Source organism: Lithobates pipiens, unplaced genomic scaffold (genome assembly GCF_037356315.1).
Source record: "Lithobates pipiens isolate NorthernLeopardFrog02 unplaced genomic scaffold, aLitPip1_a1.2 Scaffold_13, whole genome shotgun sequence".
Classification (NCBI taxonomy): Eukaryota; Metazoa; Chordata; class Amphibia; order Anura; family Ranidae; genus Lithobates; species Lithobates pipiens.
Genome location: NW_027507718.1, coordinates 273,639,315 through 273,667,083, shown reverse-complemented (window position 1 = coordinate 273,667,083; position 27,769 = coordinate 273,639,315). Strand labels below are relative to the sequence as shown.

General features: G+C 39.8%; 1 protein-coding gene across 1 annotated transcript in view; it reads left to right on the top strand.

Annotated features, from left to right (window-relative positions):
• The window catches only part of SLC39A8 (solute carrier family 39 member 8), a 77,636-nt gene that overhangs the window by 25,422 nt on the left and 24,445 nt on the right, over positions 1-27,769 (top strand). Inside the window, exon 3 of the mRNA XM_077476633.1 lies at positions 4,103-4,253. Within this exon, the coding sequence (XP_077332759.1) occupies positions 4,103-4,253 (151 nt within the window). The remainder of the gene's footprint in view (positions 1-4,102; positions 4,254-27,769) is intronic.

Genomic DNA, 27,769 nt, shown 5'->3' with positions numbered 1-27,769 from the left:
AGAGACTGCATTTCCAAATGCACTTTCAGTACACTTTTAAGTGCACTTGTAATGCAAAGTGGATTTGCCTTTAGTAAATAGCCCCAACGGTTCCCTTTGGGTCACGTTCACATCTGTGCATTTTATGGAAAGGGCCAGACACTTTTTTATGTTTTTTTGGATCCATAGACTTCAAAGGATCAAAAACATTTATTAAAAAAAATGCAAAATGCACATGGAATATGCAAACTTTAGCCTGCATAGGTGTGGACCAGGCCTTACTATCTGTTGTGTTATAAGGACAGGAAATTAAAATCCTCTTCAACCTCCCTAGCGGTAATCCCGAGTCTGGCTTGGGCTGGGATTTCAGTACCATGAGCGGTAACCCCGAGCCAGACTCGGGATCGCATCGCTGGATACAGGGAGAGGTTACTTACCTTGTCCCCTGGATCCAGCGATGTCCTCCAGGCTGTGTGAGCGAGCTGTCCTCCGCTCGATTCACACAGTGCCCGAGTGCCGCCGAGCTCCATTCCCTGCGACGTTACGATGCACGGGAGCGGAGATCGGCGCCAAATTCAAAAAAGTAAAAACACACAATACACATACAGTACTATAATCTTACAGATTACAGTACTGTATAAAAAAATACACACCCCCTTGGTCCCTAGTGGTCTGTCCAGTGACCTGCATGTACTTTTATATTATAAATACTGTTTTTTCTGCCTGTAATTTGGAGATTGTCCATAGCAACCAAAAAGTGTCAAAAGTGATTTTAGACCAACTAGAAAACAGCGATAATAAATTATAATCACTTGCAGAATTGAGCGATAGCGATTTGTGGGGAGATCCGTCATCAAACACTAAAACTAATGATGGCGACAATTCTACAAATGAGCAAATTTCAGTGTTTTTGGATTTGATTACATTATTGAATAATTTTTATTATTATTTATTATCATTATTTATTATTTTATAAATTTTATCATACCTGGGGTGTCTGCAAGACTCTTGTTTGAACAGATTTAAGAGAATTATTCCTCAGAATTCCTCAGAGATTTCCATCCTCCCCCAATTAAAATTTTTTGGTGTCTTTGTTGAAGAGCATGTCTTGGTGACCCAACATAATCTCTCTCTTTACCCAAAAAAAATTTAATAATAGTTTTAACTTAAAGTGGAAGTAAACCCATCGATTTAATAGTTTCAAAAAACAGTTACATTCCCGGCATGCCAGAAATGCTAACTGTCACATTGGCTGTGCTCTCAACCAAACTGTCAAACCATCCAATGGTTGGTGTCATAACTGATCACATGTGCAGCATCATGACAGTTGAAGATTAAACAGAGGACAAGATGGCAGCTTCCTTGGCTGAAAATGATAGAAGGGTTTACTTCCACTTTAAAGCCTAGGTTTAGTTAAAAAACAAAAAACAAAAAAAAATCAGCACAAGGAACATAACTTACTATCAGTGGCACCCATCAGTTCCACCTCTCAGTGGCATCTCTCGGTGCCTACCAATGCCACCTACCAGTGTCCACCAGTGCCACCTCATCAGTGCCCACCAGTGCTGCCTACCAGTGCCCACCAGTGCCGCCTATCAGTGCCCATCAATGCCGCCTTATCAGTGCCCATCAATGCAGCCTATTGGTGCCCATGAGTGCAGCCTATCAGTGCCCATCAATGCAGCCTATCGGTGCCCATCAGTGCAGCCTCATCAGTGTACATCAGTGAAGGAGAAAAATTACCTGTTTGCAAAATTTAATAACAAAATATAAAATGGTTTTGTATTTTCTAAACAAAAATTTTGTTCATTTAAATTTTTTTTAATTAAAAAATAAAAAACCCAGAGGTGATGAAATATGTCTGACATTGTTTTAGTGCTGTCCATGCCTTCCTTTCCGAGTGACAACTACACATCTATTTTTTTTTTTTTTTATGAGCGTCATGAGGATGGAAGTATTGGAAAATATTCTAATGGATTCCACACAGAAGTTAAAACCTGAAAGAAATATGAACTCTTCCCCACTCAATCTAAAGCAAAAAAAAGTGTGGCTGTAGTTGGGCTGCAACTGTATCTTAACATAGTGTAATGAGTAGTGGCGGCTGGTGCTCAACATTTTGGGGAGGCAAAAAAAAACAACAAAAGGGAAAAGTGAGATCGCGCAATGGGTTAAAGCAGGAAAAAGGGAATGAGTTTGAGCTGCCTCTACTTAGTACCTCCTCCCAAAATGGGGGGGAGGTAACACTGTGGAAGGAGGGTGAGGGGGAGTAGATTTGGGCAGGTGATCTGGTGAGGGCAATAACAGCACTTTTTTGGATACACGCACTGGGGGACTTTCTTTAAGTGGCAATACCCTTCTTTTTGCACCAAGTCACCAATAAAAACTTTCTGGATTGTTTGTTTGATTCCCAGTTGGACTATTTATATTAATCACTATTTTTGATAAAGCAATTTATTTCACAATTTTATAATTCATTACATGTAAAAGCGATTAGTTTCACCATTATGGCATGTGCACTTTGAGCACTATTTACGCATGTATAGAGATTGTTAATTAATTGGTGTACACATATATGTTATAAAAAAAATATTTTATTTTTTTCAAAAGTTTTTCCACCATTACCCCACTAACATGTCACGTACATATTTGGCACCTGCTGTATTTAGCAGCTCTCACATAGGGTTGAATTTTATATAGATTGTATCACTTCTATATGAGGTTATACTGGTGTTCCACTTTGCCGGTATGGACAGGCTGCCATTGGTAACGAGTATAAAATACTGCCATCAAGAAAGTAATTTATTTTACAGTAGCAGGCAAGAAATCTCAACTAGCTCTCACTTTGTAAAACTGTAGTGTAGTTGATCATTCAAGCTGAGCTATTAGTAGGGTAGGATATCTAGGAAGAGTGCAGTGGATGCTTATGCATTCCCTTGGCTGTTGCATTTCTATATTGACAATTTCCATTTGAGGTTTTTTGGCTCTTTTTAGAAGCATTTCCTTAGGACATTCCTATGTTGGGTATGATACAAACTCATTTAAGTGCTTATACAGTAAAAGGAAGACCCAAAACACAACACATGACATCTTTCCATTTATTTAGTAACAATTTGATATTCCTTGGAAAAATATTTTATTGCCCAGGCTGGCTTAGTCTTATCAGTCTAGCAAATATAGACAGATTAAAAAGGATAATAATAGTGATGACAACATCATTGATATCTCGTTTCTAAAAAAGTTATTTTGTTTCAGCTAGTTTAGAGCGGATATATTTTTTCTAACAGCTCAGTGGAAAGAGCAGTACAAGAAACATATTGGGATTTGGGGTGTAAAGAGAAATATTGGTAAATTAAATGGAAAGGCTTTGAAGGTTGCTATATATTGCTGCTCAGTTATTGACAACACAAATGTCAGCATACTTGATTTAAATAGATAGGATGAAAGATTTCACACCAGGAACATTGATTCATACACCTTCTAGAATGACCTTTATCTGAGTTCTTAGGTTGCAGAATAAATAATAATCAAAACTTCAGTTATTCTTAAAAATGTTGAAAACGGACTCTGGGGACTTTAATTGCACGTAATTCAATTTACTTTGTGTGATAACCTCTATACTATTCAATTACATTGGTTATATCTATAATGAAAAAATATAAAAAAAAAATTAACTCTGTACAAAGTAACTTCCTTTATGTGTAGAATGTGTCAGATTAGGGCTTTTTGTTACACATCTGCTAACAGACATCCATGCATTTTGTTAAATACCATCTTTAATTAATATTTACTATGTAAAAAAAATAATCATCATAGATTGTTAAATAACCGGTAGTTGTAAAATGTCACAGCTGAAAATTGTCAAAGGATCAGATGCATTTAATATCATTGTTATGTTTGTCTTTGTAGTATGTAAATAAAGTTATAATTTAATATTAGTTGATGTCCTATTATTGGAAATAGATAGCAAAAGCTTGGTTTTATACAACATAATGCCATAACTTAGAGAGCAATACATATATAATGTGCCAGAAGAATGGATGTTATTGGTTCCACTCAGCACTTCTGTGAACTTCATCTTTTTGCATTTCCTACTTGCATAACGTTATTCCCCTTCTTTTTGTAGTGTTTATCCAGTGAAGACATCTTTGCACATTATGGAAACAAAATCACAGAAGAAAACTTTCGGGATGCCTGTCCTACTCTATTATACTTAGTCTATTCTAAGCCATGTGACTATGAAGAAACAATCAATATGAAGCCTTCTCCTAGTCAAGGTACAAACTTCAAACACTTAAATACTGTATATCATGACAACTACAACATATGGGGCAATTGTTTAACCAGCATTTGTCTCATGAATGTAAACATATTTAAATATCAAAGGAAGCTTTTTGTCATATTTGTCCATTTGTCCATTTAATATGTGAGTTTTTGCTAAATGTTGGAGAATTTAACCATCCAGAAGTTTCTTATATCTTTTGGGGGCTCTGTTGATGAAATCACAGTGTACAAATTCCTGGATCCACACACTTGCTGTTACTATCATGAGGGATTCCTACGCTCACTGCTGGATTTAGTAAAATGTATTTTACGCTACGCTATGGAAAACATATGTAGCATTATCGCTGTAGCCACGGCTGTAGATTTGATTGCTTTTCTCCCAGCAGCCAGGCACACAGCAACAGCCTGCAATTCTGCTATTTGAACAATCTAGTTTTTTATATATATTTTATTACCTCTAATTTGGGGTAAAGTGGAGATTTCTAAAATATTTGAGCACAATTCTGTAGAAAACAATTCTCACGTTCCATGAGATAGTTTGCAGAAGTGTAGCTAGACTGGAACAGTCTAGAGCAGTGATGGTGAACCTCGGCACCCCAGATGTTTTGGAACTACATTTCCCATGATGCTCAGGCACTCTGCAGTGTAGCTGAGCATCATGGGAAATGTAGTTCCAAAACATCTGGGGTGCCAAGGTTCGCCATCACTGGTCTAGAGGTTCATGGCTGGGGACGTAACTTTAGCACAAGTACAGGTAGGATGGTTCACAGCTGGGACCATAAAGCAGCTTTAATGTACAGCACAAAAAGGCGGCTCTACTCGCAGTCACAGAATCCTGGAACAAGATCAATTAATAGGAGCAGCCTTTTGTAAAGTAATCCAGCATCCAGTCCCAGGGGCATGCAGCCCCCCTCCTCTATACTCACTGACTCATTCCCTCAGGAGGGGGAAAAAAACATCTCTTCAGGGCTCCAAACTATTAAGCAGCATTCCAGCCACAAGTTGCTCCCCCCAGGGATTGGCTAGGCCCTGCTCAATATTTAGGCTGGTCATTTGAATTCTCCCTCCCTAAGCTCTAGAAACTTCTTCTAGAGACAGGGGGAAACAATCAAACTCCCAGCCTATTAAGCCATGAACAGACCAGACCAGACATTTATTGCTCCTTTAGTTACAGCAGGAGCCAAAAATAAATACATGTACCTAGCAAGTAGCAACCTAACTAGAAGGTGCTACACAAATAAGGGGAAGCTGGAACATGCAACCTTTGATAAAAACTCCCTAAACCCTAGGAGGACAGGAACAGGAAGTCAGGAATTATGGCAGACAGCAAGGCTCAATGTTGGCAGATTTAGCACACAGCCTACTAGCCTTCAAATATATCTAGAATATCACTTTGGAGGGAACTGACGCAATCATTTAAATAATCATGTCAATATATAGCAATCTTCTAAAACAACATTTCGCTTTATATTTTATCATATTTGCAAGGGGCAGCCATTGCACATATTAAATATTTAGAGCATATTGATAAAAGGTGCTACATACAGTAGTAGCTGTACTTTAATGTTCCTACCAATCAATGTCTATGTCACTGTGGCAAGCCTGAAGGCACTGAATCTTAGTTGCAAACTTGGGGATAGTGTGTCATCGTGGCAAACTTGAGGGCACTGTGCCATCCTGCCAAATCTAAGAGTGCCGTACCATTGTGGTAAACCTGTGCCATCATGACAGATCTAAGGGTCCTGTGCATTTATGGCAAACCTTAAAGTGACCCTAAAAGATGTTTTATCCTATAAAAATAATCCATACACATCAAGTACTAAATAATCCTGTAATCTCTATTTCAATAGATTGTTTTTTTCAGCATTTTTCTTACTCCTTGTAACAGCCTATGTGAACTCCCAGACCTCTCCTCCTACCCCCTTACTTCCAATTGTTTAGAATGAGAAGGGCATATTAGTTGAGGTCATGTACACTGCTCTATGCACACTCCAAATCCTGGAAAACCAGCAGCCGACCGACTCCCAATCAGCTCTCTCTACCAATGATGGAGAGCATTGATCAGAGTGTGCTAGCGGGGGCTGCCCACCTGTCAGAACACAACAGCTCAGCAGGGAAGATTGCTATACTAACTTTGCATAGTTAGTACAGTGACTGGAGATGACAGTTTTTTTTTCATTCATTCCTCTGAGTTGAATGAAAAAAAGCTCATAGTGTGTACTAAGCTTAACCCTGATTTGTTTTGCACTGTGTCTCCATGTAGATATTGATCTTGATAGAGGATCACAGCATTGCTTAATCATGTCAGACCCTCCCCACTGGTGACTGATAATCTCATGAACTGATGATTAAATGGTGGAACGATCAGTAGGTAGCAAGAGGAGTCATATGTCGACAGAGAGCAGCAGCACAGCAAGGGGTAGACATCAATAGGCAGCAAAAGAGATGGAGAAGCCACAGATTCATTGACAGCAAAACAGGATGGGGGGAAAATTAAAAGCAGTAGAAGTAGTGAAAGCATGGATTCATAGGCAGCAGCAGCAAAGGTGGTGGCAGAGATCAAAAGAAAAATGGGAGAAGCAGAGGCACAGAGCCATGGAATGAATGAAGCAGAAACAGAGAGATGTCTGCTCTGCCGGTTCTCAGGTACAGCTTTCTCTCCAACAAGCCCTCAGGAGGACAATTAGTTGCACAATACTGATAACATCAACCTGTCAGAAAAGAGAACTGGCATTTTGAGAAAATGTAGCTCTTGTATTGCTCTCATGACAGGTTTATTTTCAGATACTGCAGCTCTTGTATGGCTTGCATGACAGATTTATTTTTAATAATAGGATTAAGGCAATATTTTGGGGTCTGGTATCTGGGTGCTCCCTATATTGTTAATATGAGCTTTCAGATTCTTATAAGCCTCCACCCACAGACCCCCACAACCACTGGGCCAGGACTGTGGAGAAGAGGCCTTTGTTCTTATGAACATAGGGACAAGGTGTTTTTCCAAGGAACCCCCCTTCCCCATCTTTACATACAGAAAGGCTTCTTCACAGAAAGAGCTGTGAAAATGTAAAATAGACTTCTGCAGACTTATTTTTTGGGGGGAATCAGAAGGTATTTATATCTTTCCTGTTGGAGTAAATTGGAGGGCACTTTATATATATTTTTTTGAAAGCACACTGTGTTCTGTTCGGGCCTGTGCACCGGCACCTGCACGGCTGTCAAATTGGGAGAAGCAGCTGTGTCCATGTAGCCTCTATGTCTCATTCATCATAAATGGGACTGCCTGCACGAGGATGCACAAAACACATGTGCATCCCTGTGCAGGCAAACATGGCCACCACGCAAGACCTAAGGGTCTGTAATGGTCCTGATGGAAATTTTTAGAATAAAAGATAATTTTCAGGGAACAAAAAGATCCTTTCCACCATGAACTCATTCTACATTTTTTTTAATAAGAAAAGTACCAAATACTTACCCAAAACTCCTGTCATACAACATTCTTGAAGTTGGGCTTTAAGTGTTAGATGTATGAGAAAAGTTAAGAGTGAAGAGTTTTTCCTGATCTCCAAACTTGTTCTGGATCACTGGCTCAGATACAACATAGAAAATAGAAAAAAGGAAAAACCGCGCTTGTCAAATAAAAAATAATTAAAGAAAAGTGAGCAGCAAACCCAAATGTTATACTACATTTGGCATGAAAGGAAAAAAGAGTGGGTTGCGCTAAAATAAAAAATATGAAATATAAGCACAGTTACACCAATGTGGATAACTGAAAAAAATAATTTTGTCAATCCTGTGCAAAAAGAAATGAATAGTGTAGGAATGTACTGTAATGTATCAATGAAGATAACAAGTGTAAATGCCTATTGCTAATAAAAGCAACATAGATAATAATTGATTAATCTAATAACCAAAAACCAGCCAATCAAACTGTGTGGGTAATAAAAGAAATAAAATAAAAAAAAGAAAATTAGCTTAATACGTTAGTGAAACATAATTATAAACAGTGAAAAAAAAATATTATAATGTCCATAAAGTCTTTAGAGGAAAAATATGTTTGCAATAACTCCACGGTGATACAGTGACAGCAAACCATCCAAAATTGATGTGAATAGTGCACGACCTCCACCACAGATATTACTGCCGCTTACCGAAGGTGTATGGTTCCTTGTTACAGAGAACCATACAGCGCAAGTGACTGACTCCCCCAGTCCAGGGTATTCACAGGTGGATACAGGAAGGTACAGGAACCCGTTATTTCTCCCAGCCTCCAAACAAACTTCCTCTCATCAGTTTTCATAAAGGAAATAAAACTCGCAATAGTGTAAAACCCAAATAATTTAATAAAGTAAAAATACAGATTGCGCACTTGCAGAGTGTCACTTAAATAAGTCGCGTAACAGATTCGAGCCGGCCGGTCTCGATATGTAGCGCCCAATACTTCCGGAACAAACACGTGAGCGAGTGGTGTCAGGACGTCGCTCCTCCTCCCTACGCGTTTCGTCACTATGGGACGTGGTCACGGGCTGCATAGGGCATACCGGGCTTTTGCCCGGTGGGCGGCGGTCCCTGGGCTGCATGTTGTAGCAAGAGCGGCCTCTTGATGACTGGGCCGCACAGCAGGAGGTAAGCGGCGACCGCAGTCAGGACGAGGTTAACACAGACCGCGGCTGCCGCTCACCTCCCGCTATACGGACATTCCTAAAGGCGGAAGAGAAGGCTCCTGACCACGTCCCATAGTGACGAAACGCGTAGGGAGGAGGAGCGACGTCCTGACGCCACTTCCTCACGTGTTTGTTTCGGAAGTATTGGGCGCTACATATCGAGACTGGGCGGCTCAAATCTGTTACGCGACTTGTTTAAGTGACACTCTGTAAGTGCGCAATCTGTATTTTTACTTTATTAAATTATTTGGGTTTTACACTATTGCGAGTTTTATTTCCTTTATGAAAACTGATGAGAGGAAGTTTGTTTGGAGGCTGGGAGAAATAACGGGTTCCTGTACCTTCCTGTATCCACCTGTGAATACCCTGGACTGGGGGAGTCAGTCACTTGCGCTGTATGGTTCTCTGTAACAAGGAACCATACACCTTCGGTAAGCGGCAGTAATATCTGTGGTGGAGGTCGTGCACTATTCACATCAATTTTGGATGGTTTGCTGTCACTGTATCACCGTGGAGTTATTGCAAACATATTTTTCCTCTAAAGACTTTATGGACATTATAATATATTTTTTTCACTGTTTATAATTATGTTTCACTAATGTATTAAGCTAATTGTATTTTTTGAAAAAAATCCTTTTTTTTATTTTATTTCTTTTATTACCCACACAGTTTGATTGGCTGGTTTTTGGTTATTAGATTAATCAATTATTATCTATGTTGCTTTTATTAGCAATAGGGATTTACACTTGTTATCTTCATTGATACATTACAGTACATTCCTACACTATTCATTTCTTTTTGCACAGGATTGACAAAATTATTTTTTTCAGTTATCCACATTGGTGTAACTGTGCTTATATTTCATATTTTTTATTTTAGCGCAACCCACTCTTTTTTCCTCAGATACAACATAGTACAAAAGTTAGAATGTCACCATAATAACCAAGTAAGTAGCATTTTCAGAGAGATTTCAGGAATTGTAGGGCTATATTGCTCTCATGACAAGTTTATTTAAATTATAGGTTTTAGGGAAGACAGGACATGAAGCTTTAGGCATTATTTTTGCAATTGAGTGAAAATTAAAGGGGAGGATTAAGTGTTAGTGGGTGCTTTAATGTTAGGGACATTTTTCAGTTTAATGAGAGGTTTAAAAATTGTGTTTTTTAATTGGGGTTCAGTACTACAATCTCAGTTTCCAAAGTTGTTGATAGATGTGCAGCAGAAATATACTTAAAGGGGTTCTAAAGGCAGAGTTTTTTGTTTTTTTTAACCTTTCCGCAGTCTATTGCAGTAGCTTAAAAAAACCTCCTGCATGCAGCTACCCCCGCCCCCAATACATACTTGAACCCAATTCTCATTGGCTCAGATTCAGCAGCAAGAGCCATTGGCTCCCATGGCTGTCAATCAGCCACTAACAAGAGAGAGCAGGGGGCAGGTCCAATGCACACACAAAGCAGGGCTCAGGAGTGAGAAACACACGAGTGCCCCCCATAGCAAGCTTCTTGGCAATCGGTGGGTAGGAGGGGCCAGGAGTGCCTGCAGGGCACCTGAGAAAAGGAGGATTAGGGCTGCTCTGATCAAAATTATTGCACAGAGCAGCATGATATGTCTGGTATGTTAAAACAAGAAAACCTGAACCTGTAATATTGCTTTAAATGCAGGGAGATCTTATCCTGTATACGTGCCAGAGATCACATACACAATTAAATTGATTCATATGTGTTAGCTGAAGGACAGTCAAATCTATAAATGCAAGTTTTTAGAAATTATGGCTTTTGAAGATTTATAGCTGTACTTTGTACTACTAGGTTGCAGGTATGAGTTATAAATATGTCAAACTGAACATAATAGGCTTTTTTATCATGACATGATGCTTTTACCTTTATAGGGCAATATGTTCTAGAAGATTGGTTGCAATCATATAAATTGGTCTTGTAAGACTGCTAAGACAGCAAATCTTTTGTTTACTACACATACACTGTATTAAGACACACTAGAATGGTAATTTTAAAAAGGATAATGAGGAACTGGCTAAAGTGCAGAGAAAGGCAACCAAACTGATAAGAAGCATAGAGGAGTTCAGCTATGAGGAAAGATTAGCTGAACTTAATGTATTCTTTCTAGCCACTTGAAGACTAGGACTTTTGCTGACACTGCTCACATACATGTAAAAATCTGTATTTATTGCTATAAAATTACTCAAAACCCCTAAACATTATATTTTTTTTAAAGCAGAGACCCTAGAAAATTAAATGGTGGGTGTTTTTTTTTCCTTTTTTATGGTGCTTGCAGAGTGGTTCTTGAAATGCAATTTGTTTGGAAAAAATACACTTTAAGGCGCAGGACTGACGCATGTGTTTGCCTTTGTGTGTAAGTACGGTAGGATGGGGGCGCTTTAAACATTTTATTGTTAATGTTATCATTTATTTTATTTTTTATCTTTCCACTGTATCTTTTTTTTTTCTTTGATCACTTTTACTGTTAACACAAGGAATGTAAACATCCCTTGCGATAGCAATAGGCAGCAACAGGTCCTCTTTACTGAGACATCTAGGGACTATTAGACCACAGATGCCGCCTCTCCTCTGAAAAGCATCTGCTCATACCAAGATCAGTATGATCCCATGCTTTTTTGAAACCAGTAATGGTTTGTTTACAACTATCAAAACCATAAGTGACAAAATACTTGTTTCTTCTGGATTCTTAGACCATAGAGATGATCCCTGATCAGCTCTATGGTCAGCCGTAGGAACCGCCGTCTGCAATCCTGGGTTCCTTGGTGGGATGGAAGAGCCCGGGAAGGTGGCAGAAGGAGACCCCCTCCCACTGATTGTAAAAGCAATCCAGTGGCTTTTTAATCACTAGGATTGCTTTCACATAAAGAGCTCTGCCGGCCTAAAAAAAGATACCAGGATGATGCCTGCCATCGCTCATCGGCAAGTGGCTAGAGAAGAGGTGCTTAAAGTGGTATTAAACCCCCCAATTTTTTTTTTTATATCGTGCCGCTTACCAATCATTATATGTGGCGGTTGCATTGCTAGTGTATTTAAATCTGCTCCATTAGTTTTCTTTTTTCACCTGGTGATCTGGCCAGGAACCCACCTCCTGTATTAGAGTGCCCCCACTCTGGTTAAGTGAGAACAGGGGACAGATTTGGACAGCAGCATTGTCAGTCTGGGAGAGGGGGGGGGAGAGTAACCAATTTACATACACTTACAAATTGAAGCCAAACTCCAGCTAATACTTTATAACAAACCATTTTTTTCCCCTTTATGCTAAAGGTTTTCCAAAAATAAATAACTGCTCATTGTAAGCACCCCTGTCAGTGTAAAATGGTTTGTTCCATCCCTGTAACCACAAGAGGAATTGCTCTTTGGAAAAATAACAGACTTACTCGCTCGATAACCAGATAAAAAAAGAAAAAAGAAAGCCTAAAAAAGAAAGCTATCACATGTAAGAGTTGGTAAGCTGCTGTCAATCAAAGTCAGCTAGCCAATCATGGGAGGGAGGGGATAACAATAATATTAATATTGCTTTAAGGAGAGTTATGATAGCCATGTAGTCCATATAGTGAACTTGGTGTTGCGTTATTCACTTTAAAGTCATTACAAAAGGACAAGGGGACACTCTTTATGTCTGGAGAAAAAAAAAGGTAACCTTCACATATGGAAAAGCTTCTTCACAGAAAGAGTTGTGAAAATGAGGAATAAACCCCCTCAAGAACTAGTTCTTACAAGACATGTGCATTTGTTTTCGTCCGAATTTTGGGGATTTTCGTGTTTGTTTTAACAAACGATAACGAACACGCAAAATCCAAAATCGGAAAGATTAGAAATAAAAAAATGGTTTATTTTCGTATCCATTATATTTTTGTATCGTTGCAACAACAATTTGATATAGATAGATAGAATAGTCGACATAATGGGGACAATAGCGATCTGTGTCTATCAAACCTGTGGTTAAATGTGCCTAACCTAGCGCTATTAGTCCAAGATTATTCGACATAGAGAGAAAAGATTCGACATTATAGAGACATGAAGATTCGACGAAGCAGCTAAAAACATACGATCACCGTAAGCAGACATTTCCAGTCAAATGCTCCGCCCATAGGCTATAGAAGAATTCTAATGTTGTTTGACTACTAATAATAATTAATAATTATAATTATTACTAGTCAAACAACATTACAATGCTACTATAGCTTGTGGGCGGAACATTTGACGAGAAATGTACGATCACGACATCGTACAGTTTAGCTGCTTTGTCGAATCATCTTAGAACATCCGACAGACACCATAATCCTTTAATAGACAGATTCAACCTTAACTAATTTGGATTTTCGGATGAATGCATTTTTTAATGAAACAAAATAAATTATTATTATTATTATTATTCAGGATTCATATAGCGCTAGCAATTTACGCAGCGCTTTACAATATTAAAGGAGACAATACAGTTACAATACAATAAAATACAAGAGGATTAAGAGGGCCCTGCTCAGAAGAACTTACAATCTAATAGGGTGGGGCAGGTGGTACAAAAGGTTATAACTGTGGGGAATAAGTTGATGGAAGTGGTAGGAGATTAGTTGGAGACATGACAGGCTTCCCTGAAGAGACGAGTTTTCAGGGATTGCCTGAAGGTAGCAAGAGTAGGGGATAACCAGACCAGTGGAGGTTAGCGAGTCCCAGAGGATGGGAGAGGCTCTGGAGAAATCCTGGATACGAGCAAGATAGGAGGAGATGAGAGAGCTTGAGAGTAGGAGGTCTTGAGAAGAGCGGAGGGGACGATTTGGGTGATATTTGGAGACAAGATTGGTGATGTAGCTTGGGGCAGAGTTGTGAATGGCTTTGTATGTTGTGGTTAATATTTTGAATTTAATTCGCTGGGTGATTGGGAGTCAGTGTAGGGATTGGAGGAGAGGGTTGGCAGACACTGAGCAGTTGGTAAGGTGGATAAGTCTGGCAGCAGCATTCATGATAGACTGAAGAGGGGATAGTCTATGGAGAGGCAGGCCAATGAGAAGGGAGTTACAATAGTCAAGGCGAGAGATAACGAGGGAGTGATTGAGGAGCTTTGTAGTTTCATTTGTTAAAAAGGGGCGAATTTTAGAGATGTTACTGACTATGTTACTGTCGAATTCTACAAACTTTTGGCAACGATTGGACTTGGGTCTGAAATGACAAGTCAGAGTCTAGGATTACACCTAGTACCCTGGCACGAGGGAAGGGCCTGATGGTTGCATTGTTGATTTTGATGGAAACGTCATAGAGGGGGACATGTGCAGGGGGTAATATTAATAGCTCAGTTTTAGAGAGATTTTGTTTAAGGAGGTGGTGTGACATCCATGCTGATATGTCAGTTAGAAAGCTAGTAATGAGAGAGGAGACTGAAGGAGTGAGGTGAGGAGTAGACAGATAGATTTGGGTGTCATCGGCGTATAAGTGGTATTGGAAGCCATTACCAAGTGACCAAGGGAGGAGATGTAGATAGGGAAGAGAAGGGGCCCAAGAACAGAGCCTTGGGGGACCCCCACAGAAAGAGAGGAGACAGAGTTGTAGGTGACACTGAAGGAGCGCTGTGATAGATAGGCAGAGAACCAGGATAGAGAAGAATCCCGGAGGCCAAGAGAATGTAGTTTATTGAGGAGAAAATTAAAAGGAATTTCAGGAATAACTAAATAAATTTATTTTTCGGATGAAACCAAAATTCCGAAACAAAATATTTCAGTGTGCACATGTCTAGTTCTTACCAACTCAGTGGATTGTTTTTCTTTTAAATACTTTTTTTGAGCTTTATATAGGAAAAGAACAGTGATATATTGAGGACCAATTCAAAAGACAGGTGAACATAATACATCATCAGTACAATACCAAGATCACAACTGTATAGGGCTCTTAAACGCCCAGAGATTACAAAGATTTAAGTGACTTTCCCAAAAGGTAGAAAAGCATGGATGGTAGGTTCCTGGGGGTTGCCAAAAAGGAGTCGGCGGGAACCCTAAGAGGCCCAAACTAAAACAGAAGCAGCTAAAATAAAATGCCAACTGCAGGGGGGGGGGGGGGGGGGTAAGAAGGGCAGTTTAAAACAAAAACACCAACTAATAAAGAGACAATTGGGAAAATGTAAGACTGCATCTTTTTTTTAAACTCAGAAACAGACATGGGAGTAGGATTTGTAGTATCACTAGTGCATGACCAATTTTGCTTTTAAATGCAGTGGGAGAGATAACCATTTTTATGATGCTTCAGGAGGGGCTTGATCACACAATTCTGTGAATCAAAAGAGGACGTAAGAGTGGATTTTTCTGCGTCTGGCAAGGTAAAAATCCATTTGAAGACAAAACATATAATTGGAATAATGTTTTGCAACTCCTTATCAAGCTTCTCCTTGTACATTAGAACTTTTATCAGATTTTTAACATCAGAGATAGTTGGCACTTTGGAGGAAGTCCAAGTTTGAATCTGCAAGCAACCAATAGGCAAAGATAGATGCATTGCGGGTATTGGAGAAATCTTCTAGAATGCTTACAGGTAGAGTGCTTGACTGGTGAACTATATCCAAATAATGTGTATCCAAAAGCTGTCGATGACAATCAACACTGCGCTATCCCCAAAAAGCCTACGGCAAAATTATATACAAAAAGAAGCTGCTAACACGATCACAAGGATAAAATAGTGAACAAAATACCAAATATTAAATTATAGTGTAGCGCTATATAAAAAAGAAGAAAAATAGCCTATTTAAACTACTTAGTGATATAACAATATTATATAAGTGTCAAAATTAAATAACACTCAGTGATGCTTCTCAGACTGCACCACACTTGCATAAAATCGTGAAAAAATAATGAACTGAAGAAATCAAATGATGTGAAAAAGTCCAAAATATACGAGAAAAAGTCTATTGATTAAATTAAATCCAATCCACACGTGAGAGGGAAAGAACCATCCACCTTCTTCTTATGAGGACCACATGCAGGCACCCTGTGGCATTTCCATCACCAAATAGGATGTAAGCTTACCAAATTGAATGGATCCAAGCGAATATATATTCGAAGGATCAATCAGGCTTCTAAATACTCTTATATAGAGCTCTCCACCATAAGTGACTCTCCAGGGAATTTTCAACCAAGTACTCAAACGATGGGAAATCTTCCGCTTTAAACTCCAACGCACATTATGGAACTCATACAGGAGGAAAATGAGGACCACAATAGTGTAAATCCGTTTAAATTTTTTTTTAATAAAATAAGTAATGAACTTACATGTATCCAATGAATTAAGCGCTTATATCATATAAAAAATAGAGCTGCAGTAGGAGTCCCGACGCGTTTCGTCCTCAAAAGACGTAATCAATAGACTTTTTCTCGTATATTTTGGACTTTTTCACATCATTTGATTTCTTCAGTTCATTATTTTTTCACGATTTTATGCAAGTGTGGTGCAGTCTGAGAAGCATCACTGAGTGTTATTTAATTTTGACACTTATATAATATTGTTATATCACTAAGTAGTTTAAATAGGCTATTTTTCTTCTTTTTTATATAGCGCTACACTATAATTTAATATTAACTATATCCAAATAGCTAAGGATTTTTGGGCACAGAGCAATGAGTAATTTCATAGATGAGTTTGTCACATAGTCCCAAAAGTTGGAGATTTTTGGGCATTTCCAGAAATGATGAATGAGGGCAGGCCTAGAGGAGCCACACAAAGAACAAGTAGATAGCTGAGGCTTGTTTTTTGCTGATAGAAATGGGATGAAGACTCAATAGAATAATTTGAATTGCGACTTTCTCCAGTTTTTTTAGTGACCAACTTCTGTACTTTATTATATCCTCCAATAAGTTTATTGGCAAGTGTGTCATCTGGAAAGTCCTTACTCCAGTTGGAGCCAGAGGATGACGCAAGTGACTTTGTAAAGTATGAGGTAAGTGGTTGGTAGATGTTTGAGATAGAATAAGCCCTTGTACACACGATCGGACATTCTGACAACCAAATCCATTGGATTTTGTCCGACGGATTTTGTCCGAAACTGTTGCATACACACGGTCGGACAAAGTTATCGGAAAATCCGATTGTACATAACGTGATGACTTTATTTTGTTACGATGGGACTACGTTCATGCTAGTAGCCAATAGCTTTGGTCTAGGAATTTGTTCTGAGCATGCGTGGCACTTTGTCCGTCGGAGTAGGCTACACATGATCGGAGTATGTCTGATCGGAGCATGTTGTCAAAAAATTTTATAGACACGTTGGAAAACTTGGTCCGTCGGATATTCTGACGGAAACAGTCCGATGGAGACCACACACAGTCGGATTATCTGACAATATGGTCCGATCAGACACATTCCGTCGGAATCTCCGACCGTGTGTACAAGGGCAAAGACTGTTCTTGAATCAGGCGGTCAATTAGGGAGAGATTGAATATTTTAGTCTTGTCCAGGCAGAAAGATTTAGCATAATCAGAACATTGTAGATAGTGTAAGAAGTGGTGGCTCAGCAGTGCAAATTACTGTTTGAAGAAACATAGGGTTACCATGTATAAGTAATTATCTGAAGATATAAGGAGAAAGTGACAATTTTTTCTGTATTTCGCCCCACACAACCACAGTAGGTTGTGTTGGAGATTAGTAGGTAATGAATTTTGTCCACCGTAGACAAAGCACAAGGGTATACCATTCCTGATTCTAGAGCCAAATTTGAGTAATGAGATGTCTGGGACATGCAGTCTAGGCCTGTATGAAGAAGGCATGCCAAATTATACCTGATATCTGATATTTGGTAATGTAGCCCCCTTTGTTCCTTAGGGGATAGAGCTTTGTCATAGTTATACAACGTTTTTGCTTTGCTTATTCAGCTTTTGTATATCTTTATGCTTGAGCAAAAGTGGTATGGTTTGAAAGTAGATTGTTTTAAAAAGAATTGGATGCATTCCTAAATGAACAAAACATAACTGAATATTAGCATTTATAGGTAAAAACAGCAGGAAATATTGATCCAGGCAATATTTGATTGCCTTCGTGGGATCAGGAATGAGCTTAAGGCATTTTTCCTTCCTCTGGATCAATTGTGGTGTAGTACCCTCTAGAGTGCTCGGTTGTTATTATAGCTGTTGGTGCAGGAAAATTTAAGTTTGGCTCATGGCCAAGCCTGAGCAGGGAATCTGGGTGAGGGTTTAGTGACTGAGGGCTGGATGACTCATACTAGCAGCCTCTCTGGTACCTCCCCCTGTTTTCTGGGACATTGGAAAATGTTCTAGATATAGTGGGTGAAGGCTAGGAGGAGCTGCTTGGAATATTTATGAGGACCTCAGCAAATCCCCAGTAAAAGGCTGGCAGTGGGAAGGCCACCTCATAAAAAGGTATGGGCCATGCCAAGAGGGAAGGGGGGAGTTGGGTGTAAGTTGGAGATGGAGTGCTGAGGTGGTTGTCAGAGGAAGCCCTTCCTAGAGGCACCAGAGCAAGGAGAGAGGACTGCCGGAGCAGGTCAGCACATCTTGGAGATCTCCTGAGACTCAGCCGGCTGGGCTGGTGAGTTTCAGTCTGGAGGACCTGACTAACTATGTAACTATGTTAAAGCAGAAGAGTTGTCTAGAGATCACACTTCTGCTTTCACTTTGGCTCTCTCTGCTCTGTTCCTCCTCAGAGAGCAATGGGAGCCATTAAGCAGTGTGGAGGGGCCAAGGGCTGAGCCCCACTCTGTGGATCTTGTGAACACACAGAGTAAGGCTCAGGAGTGAGTACACACCTGGCAAGGGGGGGAGAGCCAAGAGCATTGGGGGGGGGGGACCCTGGAACAGGAGGACCAAGGCTTCTCTTTGGTATTTCATAAATAAAACATTTGCAATCACTTTAAGGCTGGGTTCACACTGTGTGTGGACGCGGCTCACAGCAGGAGTCCTGTTCTCCGTTTCAGGGGTGAATCGGGCCCGAATTTGGGGAAACCCACATCCAATTCACATCAGTGTGAACAGCTCTTGGGCACAGTGCTGGATCGATGCATTAGGGTTAAACGCCTTCAGCCGTTCTTGGTAATGTGGTGCTCGTCCGCGCCCTGGCTGCTGTCAGCATGCCCCAACCTCTTCCCTTTCCAACCCCCCTCTCTACTCCTCCTCCCCCTCTTCTTTTCTTTTTCTTTTCCTTTCTTTCTCTTCCTCTTTTCCCTTTCTGTTCTCACCCGCTTTCTAGCTACATTCACCGGAAAATGGAAAATGTGGGGAGGGAGGCCGGCTACCATCGAAGCTTAGAATACCCAGCTGCCTATTTGTTGCCAGCAGGTTTCCTCATCCTATATGTAACACTACTTATTTTAATGCTCCTGGATAAACATCTGGTGTTTTGGGTGTCAAGCTGTTAATTATATGTCTGTTCTTTTGTTTATTCACTATGTATTGCTGGGATTCCTTTCCTTTGTTGGTGTTTAATAAAATTATATTTGAAAAAAAAAAAAAAAAAACGCCTTCAGCCTTTAAAACCACTTTAAGTGAAGGTGAGATAATAGTATATATATGTGCTAGAGATCACATACATTCATAAAATCGATCCATATCACAGTTTCTTAAGGCTGGGTTCATACTGGAGAATGCAGCAGCTCACAACAGGGGTCCGGTGTGTCCCTGTTCACTGTTTCAGGTCTTATTTCAGACCAAATTTATGGATGAATTCGGACCTGAAATGGGCCAAAAGACATACAGGACTCCTGTGCAAATTTGCACCCGACCTGCTGCGGAGATGTGTGAACCGGCTCCATAGAGAGCCAGTCACAATCTCCTGCTTTGAGAATTGAATGTGGAGAAATCCACATCCAATTCACAATAGTCTGAACTCAGTCTTAAGCTTAAACCTTTGAAGATTTATTGCTGTACTTTATACTGCTAGAGTCCAGGTATGAATTACCTTACAACACATGTTAAATTGAACATAATTCGATTCGATCATATAACATGGTCTTGTAAAATGTTATTGCTAAGTCAGGTGAAACACAAAGCTGAATGATAAATTTTTTGGCTAAAGGAATAGCTTACAGCTGCAAACTCTCAGGACAGCTTTCCGGGGTGGAAACCCTGTTGATATATACAAATGCTGATAAAAATTGGGGGAAAAGTCGGGGGGGGGGGTAGTCTCTCTACCTATATTCCTCTGGTTAGCTATAAGGAATTTAGCTTTCCTTAATTTTCTGACCCAGTGGCAACAGTGACAACAGTCAATGGGATGGAAGGTGATAAAACTCCACCAACAAGATGGCACAGGTGGCACCGAAAACCCACGTCTACCCAAAACTAGAAAATATACTTGGCCTGCAGTTTATCTTTTAACACTATACAATCAAGGATGACAATATGGGATGTTGCAGACCTGAGACTTTTCCCCTAACCCTGATGTTTGATGTAAACACAGATTAGTCAGACTAGTTTAAAAAAAATACTTATTTGGTAATGTACTTCTTAACCTATTGCCTCTCACATAAAACATACAGTCTCTCACAAAAATGAGTACACTCCTTACATTTTTGTAAATATTTTATTATATCTTTTCATGTGACAACACTGATGAAATGACACTTTGCTACAATGTAAAGTAGTGAGTGTACAGCTTGTATAACAGTGTACATTTGCTGTCCCCTCAAAATAACTCAACACACAGCAATTAATGTCTAAATCCCTGGCAACAAAAGTGAGTACACTCCTAAGTGAAAATGTCCAAAGTGTCAATATTTTGTGTGGCCATCATTATTTTCCAACACTGCCTTAACCCTCTTGGGCATGGAATTCACCAGAGCTTCACAGGTTGCCACTGGAGTCATCTTCCACTCCTCCACGACGACATCACAGAGCTGGTGGATGGTAGAGACCTTGCGCTCCTCCACCTTCCATTTGAGGATGCCCCACAGATGCTCAATAGGGTTTAGGTCTGGAGAGTGAGACATGCTTGGACAGTCCACCACCTTTATCCTCAACTTCTTTAGCAAGGCAGTGGTCCTCCTGGAGGTGTTTGGGGTTGTTATCATGTTGGAGTAGTGCCCTGTGGCCAAGTCTCCGTAGGGAGGAGATCATACTCTGCTTCAGTATGTCACAGTACAGGTTGGCATTCATGGCATTCACAGACCTCCCGCCGTCGTTATATGACGGTATTTTGAAGAGGGATATTGTTGTTATGGCAGCAGCTAGCTACCATAACCCTGGTATCTTCTTCTTCAGCAGGCGGTTTGCTTTCAGATAAAAGTGGTCTCTGCAGCAGAATTGCTGCAAGATCACTTTTATTGGCAGTGGGAGAGGGGTCCCCCCTCCCACCGCACTCTGGTGCCCTCCGCAGCTTACTGGAGCCGGCAGTTGTGGAGGAAATTGGGTCCTGTGTCATGTTAGGTATGGAGACGAGGGAGGGGAAGATATTTTAATGAAATTTAATTTTAATTTTTTATTTTATTTATTTATTTATTTATTTTATTTTTGACCCCAGATCTCATATTCAAGAGGTCCTGTCATGCTTTTTTTCTATAACAAGGGATGTTTACATCCCTTGTAATAGGAATAAAAGTGACACGCCCCATTCCGCCGAGCTCTCGCGCAGAAGCGAACGCATACATGAGCAGCGCATGCATATGAAAACGGTGTTCAAACCACACATGTGAGGTATCGCCACGATTGTGAGAGCGAGAGCAATAGTTCTAGCTCTAGACCTCCTCTGCAACTAAAAACTTGCAACCTGTAGAATTTTTTAAACATTGCCCATGGATATTTTTAAGGGTAAAAGTTTGTCGCCATTCCATGCGTGGGCACAATTTTGAAACGTGACATCTTGGGTATCAATTTACTCGGCGTAACATTATCTTTCACAATATAAAAACAAATTGGGCTAGCTTTACTGTTGTCTTATTTTTTAATTCAAAAAAGTGTATTTTTTCCAAAAAAGTGAGCTTGTAAGGCCATTGCGCAAATACGGTGTGACAGAAAGTATTGCAATGAACACCATTTTATTCTCTAGGGTGTTAGAAAAAATATACAATATTTGGGGGTTCTAAGTCTTTAACTTGTAAACACCAAATCTCGGAAAGAGGCTCGGTCCTTAAGTGGTTAACAACAGATGACTCATCAGCCATCAGAGGGTTCCCCGCTGACAGATAAATGTAAAAGAAAACATGCCAGCAATTAAAAATTATGGAAAAATAACAGCGTGGGGTCCCCCCAATGCATACCAGGCCCTTGGGGTCTGGTATGGAATTTAAGGGGAACATCACGCCAAAATAATAATAAAAAAAAAATGGTGTGGGGTCCCTTCCAAAATTCAAACCAGACCCCCCCCCAACCATACCAGGCCACATGCCCTCAACATGAGAGGGTGCTTTGGGGCAGGGGAGCCGATGAGTCATCTGTTGTTAAGGATGCGGCAGCCGACTTCACAGCCCGCTCCTTAGCAACCAGTTTAATGCGGTAAATTGCAGCATGAAAATGTGCGATAATTACCACACATTTGAACAAACTACATTAGTTATTTAACGCAAAATTCTTAGTGAATTGCACTTTCAAAACTGATTTACCGTAAGTGCTATTTTGACCCCATTGTCTCCAGTGATGATTGGTAACCGGTGAGGCGGGCTCTCAATGTGTCCACTATGAAAGCCAGTCACAGTGGTCATCTGATTGGGAAGGCTATGCCACCCTGGGTGTAAAGATCCACTAAAAAGGTTGCCTGGGCTGGGTGGGAAGGGGTTTTGTATGACAGTGATTATCTAGTTTTCCATTTTACTTTGCTAATCCATTTTCTGCTGTAATTATATTGTTATAGAACTTTGTGGTACAGCTATACACTGTATATTATGTACAACTGTGCTAAATGTTATTTGTACTGTATGTGCTACTCATAAAGTATTACTTGGTCTGCAATTAGTAATTTTTTTATGTTAAATAAAGCATTTGATATATTGATTGAGTTTTATATGATAGTAATTATAATATTTATGTCACTAATTGTATAGTAATCAAGATGAACTATAGTAAAACCAATGAAATCAGCATAGACTTCTGTGTAATTTATGAAATCAGTTATAAAGTACAGTGTAAATACACTTGTATTTCAAGATTCATTGCATTTTTTCCAATGTGCCAAATGTCTCTGACATATAGTGTGGGTTACCAGGTGCAGCATGTGTCGCTGCCAAGACTGCACTATCTGAGTCCAGTATGGCTAATACCATTACTTTTTTTTTAAGCTTTTATTCCTAGAAGTGCCCGTATCAGCATTTCAGAAGTGTTGAGTGTACAGAAGACTCATTTTGTGTAGTCACGGTTACTTATTTTCACTTAACATGACACGCTTTTAATAGCTGTTTTCCAAGCCACATACTGCAATCTACTATTATGATGTATTTTGTTACTAGTCTAGTATTTGGCATCAAAGTTGCTTCCATTTACAGAAGCTTCTCTCTGAGAATCTTAAGTTACAGTGGAGTTTTTAAGGCAGTTGTAAATAGAAACTCCCGTCAGCCCAGTATTGTACCGTGGAATATAAAAATATGTAATTTTTTTTCTTTTTCCCTATCCAATGTGAAGCTAAAATTTTGAAATTTGAAAGGAAATTCCAATACCTATAATTTAAAGTGGTTGTACACCCTGTACAGCCACTTTTACCTACAGGTAAGCCTATATTAAGCTATACCTGTAGGTGCTGCAAATATCTCCTAAACCTCCACTCCACCACTCCTAAAATTCCAATACCTATAATTTATATTAATTATTATAATAATAATAGTAAGTAATAGTTAAGTTATTATATGATAGGTATTATTTCAGATTTTCAAATTTTCAGATTTACGAATTTTCGAATATTCAAATTTACGAGTATTTGGAAAAATTAGTTAAATGGGGTTCGTTAATTTGGATATTTCCAAATTAAGGAATTTCTCGAAATTGGTAAAAAAACTAATTTGGAATGAAACAAATTGCACATGTTTATAAGGACTATTGTATCACATTAACTGAAATTATTTATTTTTCAATGATGCTAATGGTGTGGCATTGTCACATGGATTTCCATGAATATATTACAAGTCTGCATTTGGTTAGGTGGCAAGTGCAAGGCTCAGTAATCAGAGCCTATCATAATATCCAAATGTTGTCTATAAATTCAGATAACAGTCAAGGCAAGTTCAAAGCATTTAGAGGGAATTTAGAAGGATTAGTGAACTTAGTAATTAACCTCTTCAACCCTGGAAGATTTGGCTGCTCAATGACCAGAGTACTTTTTGCGATACGGCACTGCGTTGCTTTAACTGACAATTGAGCGGTTGTGCGATGCTGTACCCAAAAAAACTTGACATCATTTGATCATCTCTGTGATTTTTATTTTTTGCGCTATAAACAAAAAAAGAGCGACAATTTTGAAAAAAAACAATATTTTGTATTTTTGCTATAATAATTTTTTTTTTTTTAAAAAGCACATTTTTTTCTCAGTTTAAGCTGCTATGTATTCTTCTACATATTTTTGGTAAAAAATCTCAATAAGATTGGTTTGCGCAAAAGTTATAGCATCTACAAAATAGGGGATAGATTTATGGCATTTTTATTATTATTATTTTTTTTACTAGTAAGGGCGGCAATCTGTGATTTTTATTGTGACTGCAACATTATAGCGGATATATCGGACACTTTTGACACATATCTGGGACGATTGACAATTATACAGCGATCAGTGCTATAAAAATGCACTGATTACTGTATAAATGTCACTGGCAGGGAAGGGGTTAACACTAGGGGGCGATCAAGGGGATAACTGTGTTCCCTGACTGTGTGTTCTAACTGTAGGGGGAGGGGACTGACTATAGGAGATGACAGATTGTGGTTCCTAGCTATTAGGAACTCACAATCTGAATCTCCTCTCAGAACAGAACAGGAATTTGTGTGTTTACACACGTCCCTGTTCTGCCTCTCATTCCCGCGATCGCTCGTGGCTGGCGGTCATCGAGATTGCTGGTCATGAGCATCGGTACCCCCTGAGTGCAGCGGGCGCCTGCTATCCAGCTTAAAGGAGCCGACGTATAGCTACCACAGCTTGCGGGATTGTGCTGACCGTACTAATGATCGGGACCCGGGCCTCCTGATTCCGGGTTACCTGATCGTTGGCACTGTGAGCCCACCCCTGTGTTTACTTCCTCTTCCAAATTAACAAAAAGATACATTGTATCTTGTAGGCATGCAAGATCTAAGGCCTCATGAACACTGGACGTTTTTACAGCTGCTGTTTTTGGCTTCAGGCATTTTTGTCTGCAGCCAGTAAACTCCCCATCATGTTATCCTATGTGTCCATGCACACATAGGTTGTAATAAGCAATTTTTGGCAGGGGCATTATCTGTCTGGAAAAAAAACAGAACTAGTGGGTTTTAAGCAGAGTTTTTCAGCTGTAAAAACTCTCCAAATCTGATAAAAGCTTAAAAATGCTGAAAAACGCAACTATTCAGTGTTTATCAGTGTTTTTGAGCAATAAGCCTTTGTGGGAGTATAGTTTTGCTAAAAAGGCTAGATAAATGCTACAGCTAAAAAACCCTACTGCAAAAATGCTGCAAAACTCATTATACAGCTACAGCTTTCTAAAGCTAACGTTACTAGCGTTTTTATAACGTCCAGTGTGCATGAGGCCTAAACAAACAAAAGTGTGTAAAACAAAAAATAAAAAAATAAAGAATAAAAAAAATAAAGAAAAAATAAAGAAAGAAAAAGAACCAGATCAAGGTTTGACATGGTTAGTGTTAGTTCACACCATAGAAAAGCAGTCCGAAAGTGTTCCAGATGCTTTACTGCATGCGTGTTTTTGATGCTTTTTTTTTTCACCTTAAATAAGGACAGTTGTGTTACAGTGCACTTTTGGAGTGTTCCGGTGCATTTTTGATGCATTTTGCCACGTTCCAGTACAGTTCACTGCATAAAACAGCAGGTGTTCTACTTTTTTTTCTAGAACTGAAATGCACTCGAACTTACTGCACTGGTATGAACTATGCCATTGAAAACCATATAACCTTCTATCCATTAATTTTTGATGCAGAAATAAAAGGCACTGAACTGCATATGGTGTGAACTGGGCCTTAGGGTCAAGGTAATAGTCAAAGGTCAAGGTCGGGGTCAAATGTCTTGGCTAGCATTTTTGTGCAGGAACCGTGTGGGAAATCACAGAACCGCCATCTTCTGTTTACTCGGGTCTCACTCGGCTCTCACACACAGTCCCGCTTCCGCCATCAGCATTGGACCAGCTCCTGTGATAGACAGAACACTGGTCCAGTGCTGGTGGCAGGTGGGAATGTGTGTGTGATGTGAGAGCCGAGTGAGAGCTGAGTGAGAGCTGAGTGGAAGAGTAAACAGGAGTTGAAAACTCTGTGAATTCCGGCGGCGCTCACCCCCTCTTTCCCCTCCGAGGTACACTATTGGCATATAACATGCAACCGTGATTTTCCCCCTATTTTCAGGGGGAAAAAGTGCATGTTATACTCCAATAAATACAAATATACAAAACAAGCCCCCAATTCATGCGGTAAGCTGTAGCACCGAACCAGTCAAGATGGAGTCATGACCCAACAGGCTTCAAGGTGTTCACAGCTGAACCCAAAACCCAACGCGTTTCGGAAATGTTTTATTCCTTCCTCATGGCCAGCATAATTTGGGTAGAATTTTTTGTTTTACCCTCAGTCACTAAAGGCTAGTTTACACTTGCTTCAAAACATGGCTCTGGACACGCTTTGTTAAAGCTCTCTGAACACCAGCCAAAGTCCTGTTTTCACCTAGCTTTTGCTTGGTGTTTCGATGAGGCTTCGTGGGGCTTTGATGAGGCTTCGGTGGAGCTTCGATAGGGCTTTCGGTGGGGCTTCGGTGACGCTTCAGTGGGGCTTCAACCAAGCTTTGCCATAGACTTCTATGGAGGCTTTGAAGACGCTTGGAAGCACCACTGAAGCTACATGGGGTATAATTTTTGAAGTGAAGCCAAAGCAAAGCAAAGCAAAGCAAAAGTAGGTGTATACAGGACTGTAAAGTAACCATTTTATTTAGTGACAGGAGCTTTGACTAGCATTTAGGGAGCTTTAACAAAGCCTATCCGAAGCCTTGTTGAAGCCTTGTTGAAGCCGAAGCAAGTGTAAATAGGCCCTAAGAGATTAAGGGTGCTAATACCTGCAAAAGAGTTCAAAAGCCTGCCCTTATGACCAGCAGCTCTTGCTAGTGTGGAAGCTTTCCACTCCTTTTTATACAAGCGAAAGGTGCAAAAACTAAAACAGTATATATCCTATATGCATTTGGTTAATGTGCGTGAACAGCCGCGCTCCTTTCTTAAGCTTTCCACGCCTTCCTGCCTCCTGCACATTACTATTGGCCAATCAGTCATAGTGATGAGTCAATTGGAATTTTAGCATAGAGTGGGTAACATTGACAGTACAGGGAAATTATGGCAGTTCGTCTTTCAGAAAGACCTGGCATCTTGGTGTAGCAGCCTACAATTTATACCTAGGACTTTTTTTGTTTTCTCCAGAACATCAAAACATAGACAATAAAATACTTTTTGAGTTCACACAAGACATGATATCACAAAGAAAATATCTCTTCTGTTTATATCTCCTGTTGAATGCACACTGGAGTTACTAGTATTTTAGTATTATTTGTATCTAGTCATATATTTTCTCCACATCATCTTTAGGTTGTTACCAGGCCGACAAATAAAGATTGCTCTTCTAAAATGCACTTTTTCCCTTCCCTAATTTTGGTAAGATAAGGCTACTTTGGCAAGGATGCTTAGTCATGCTGCGAATCCCAGCGACAAAAATCTACTGATTTCCATGGCTGGCATTGTCAGCCGTGCGTGGCCACAGCTAT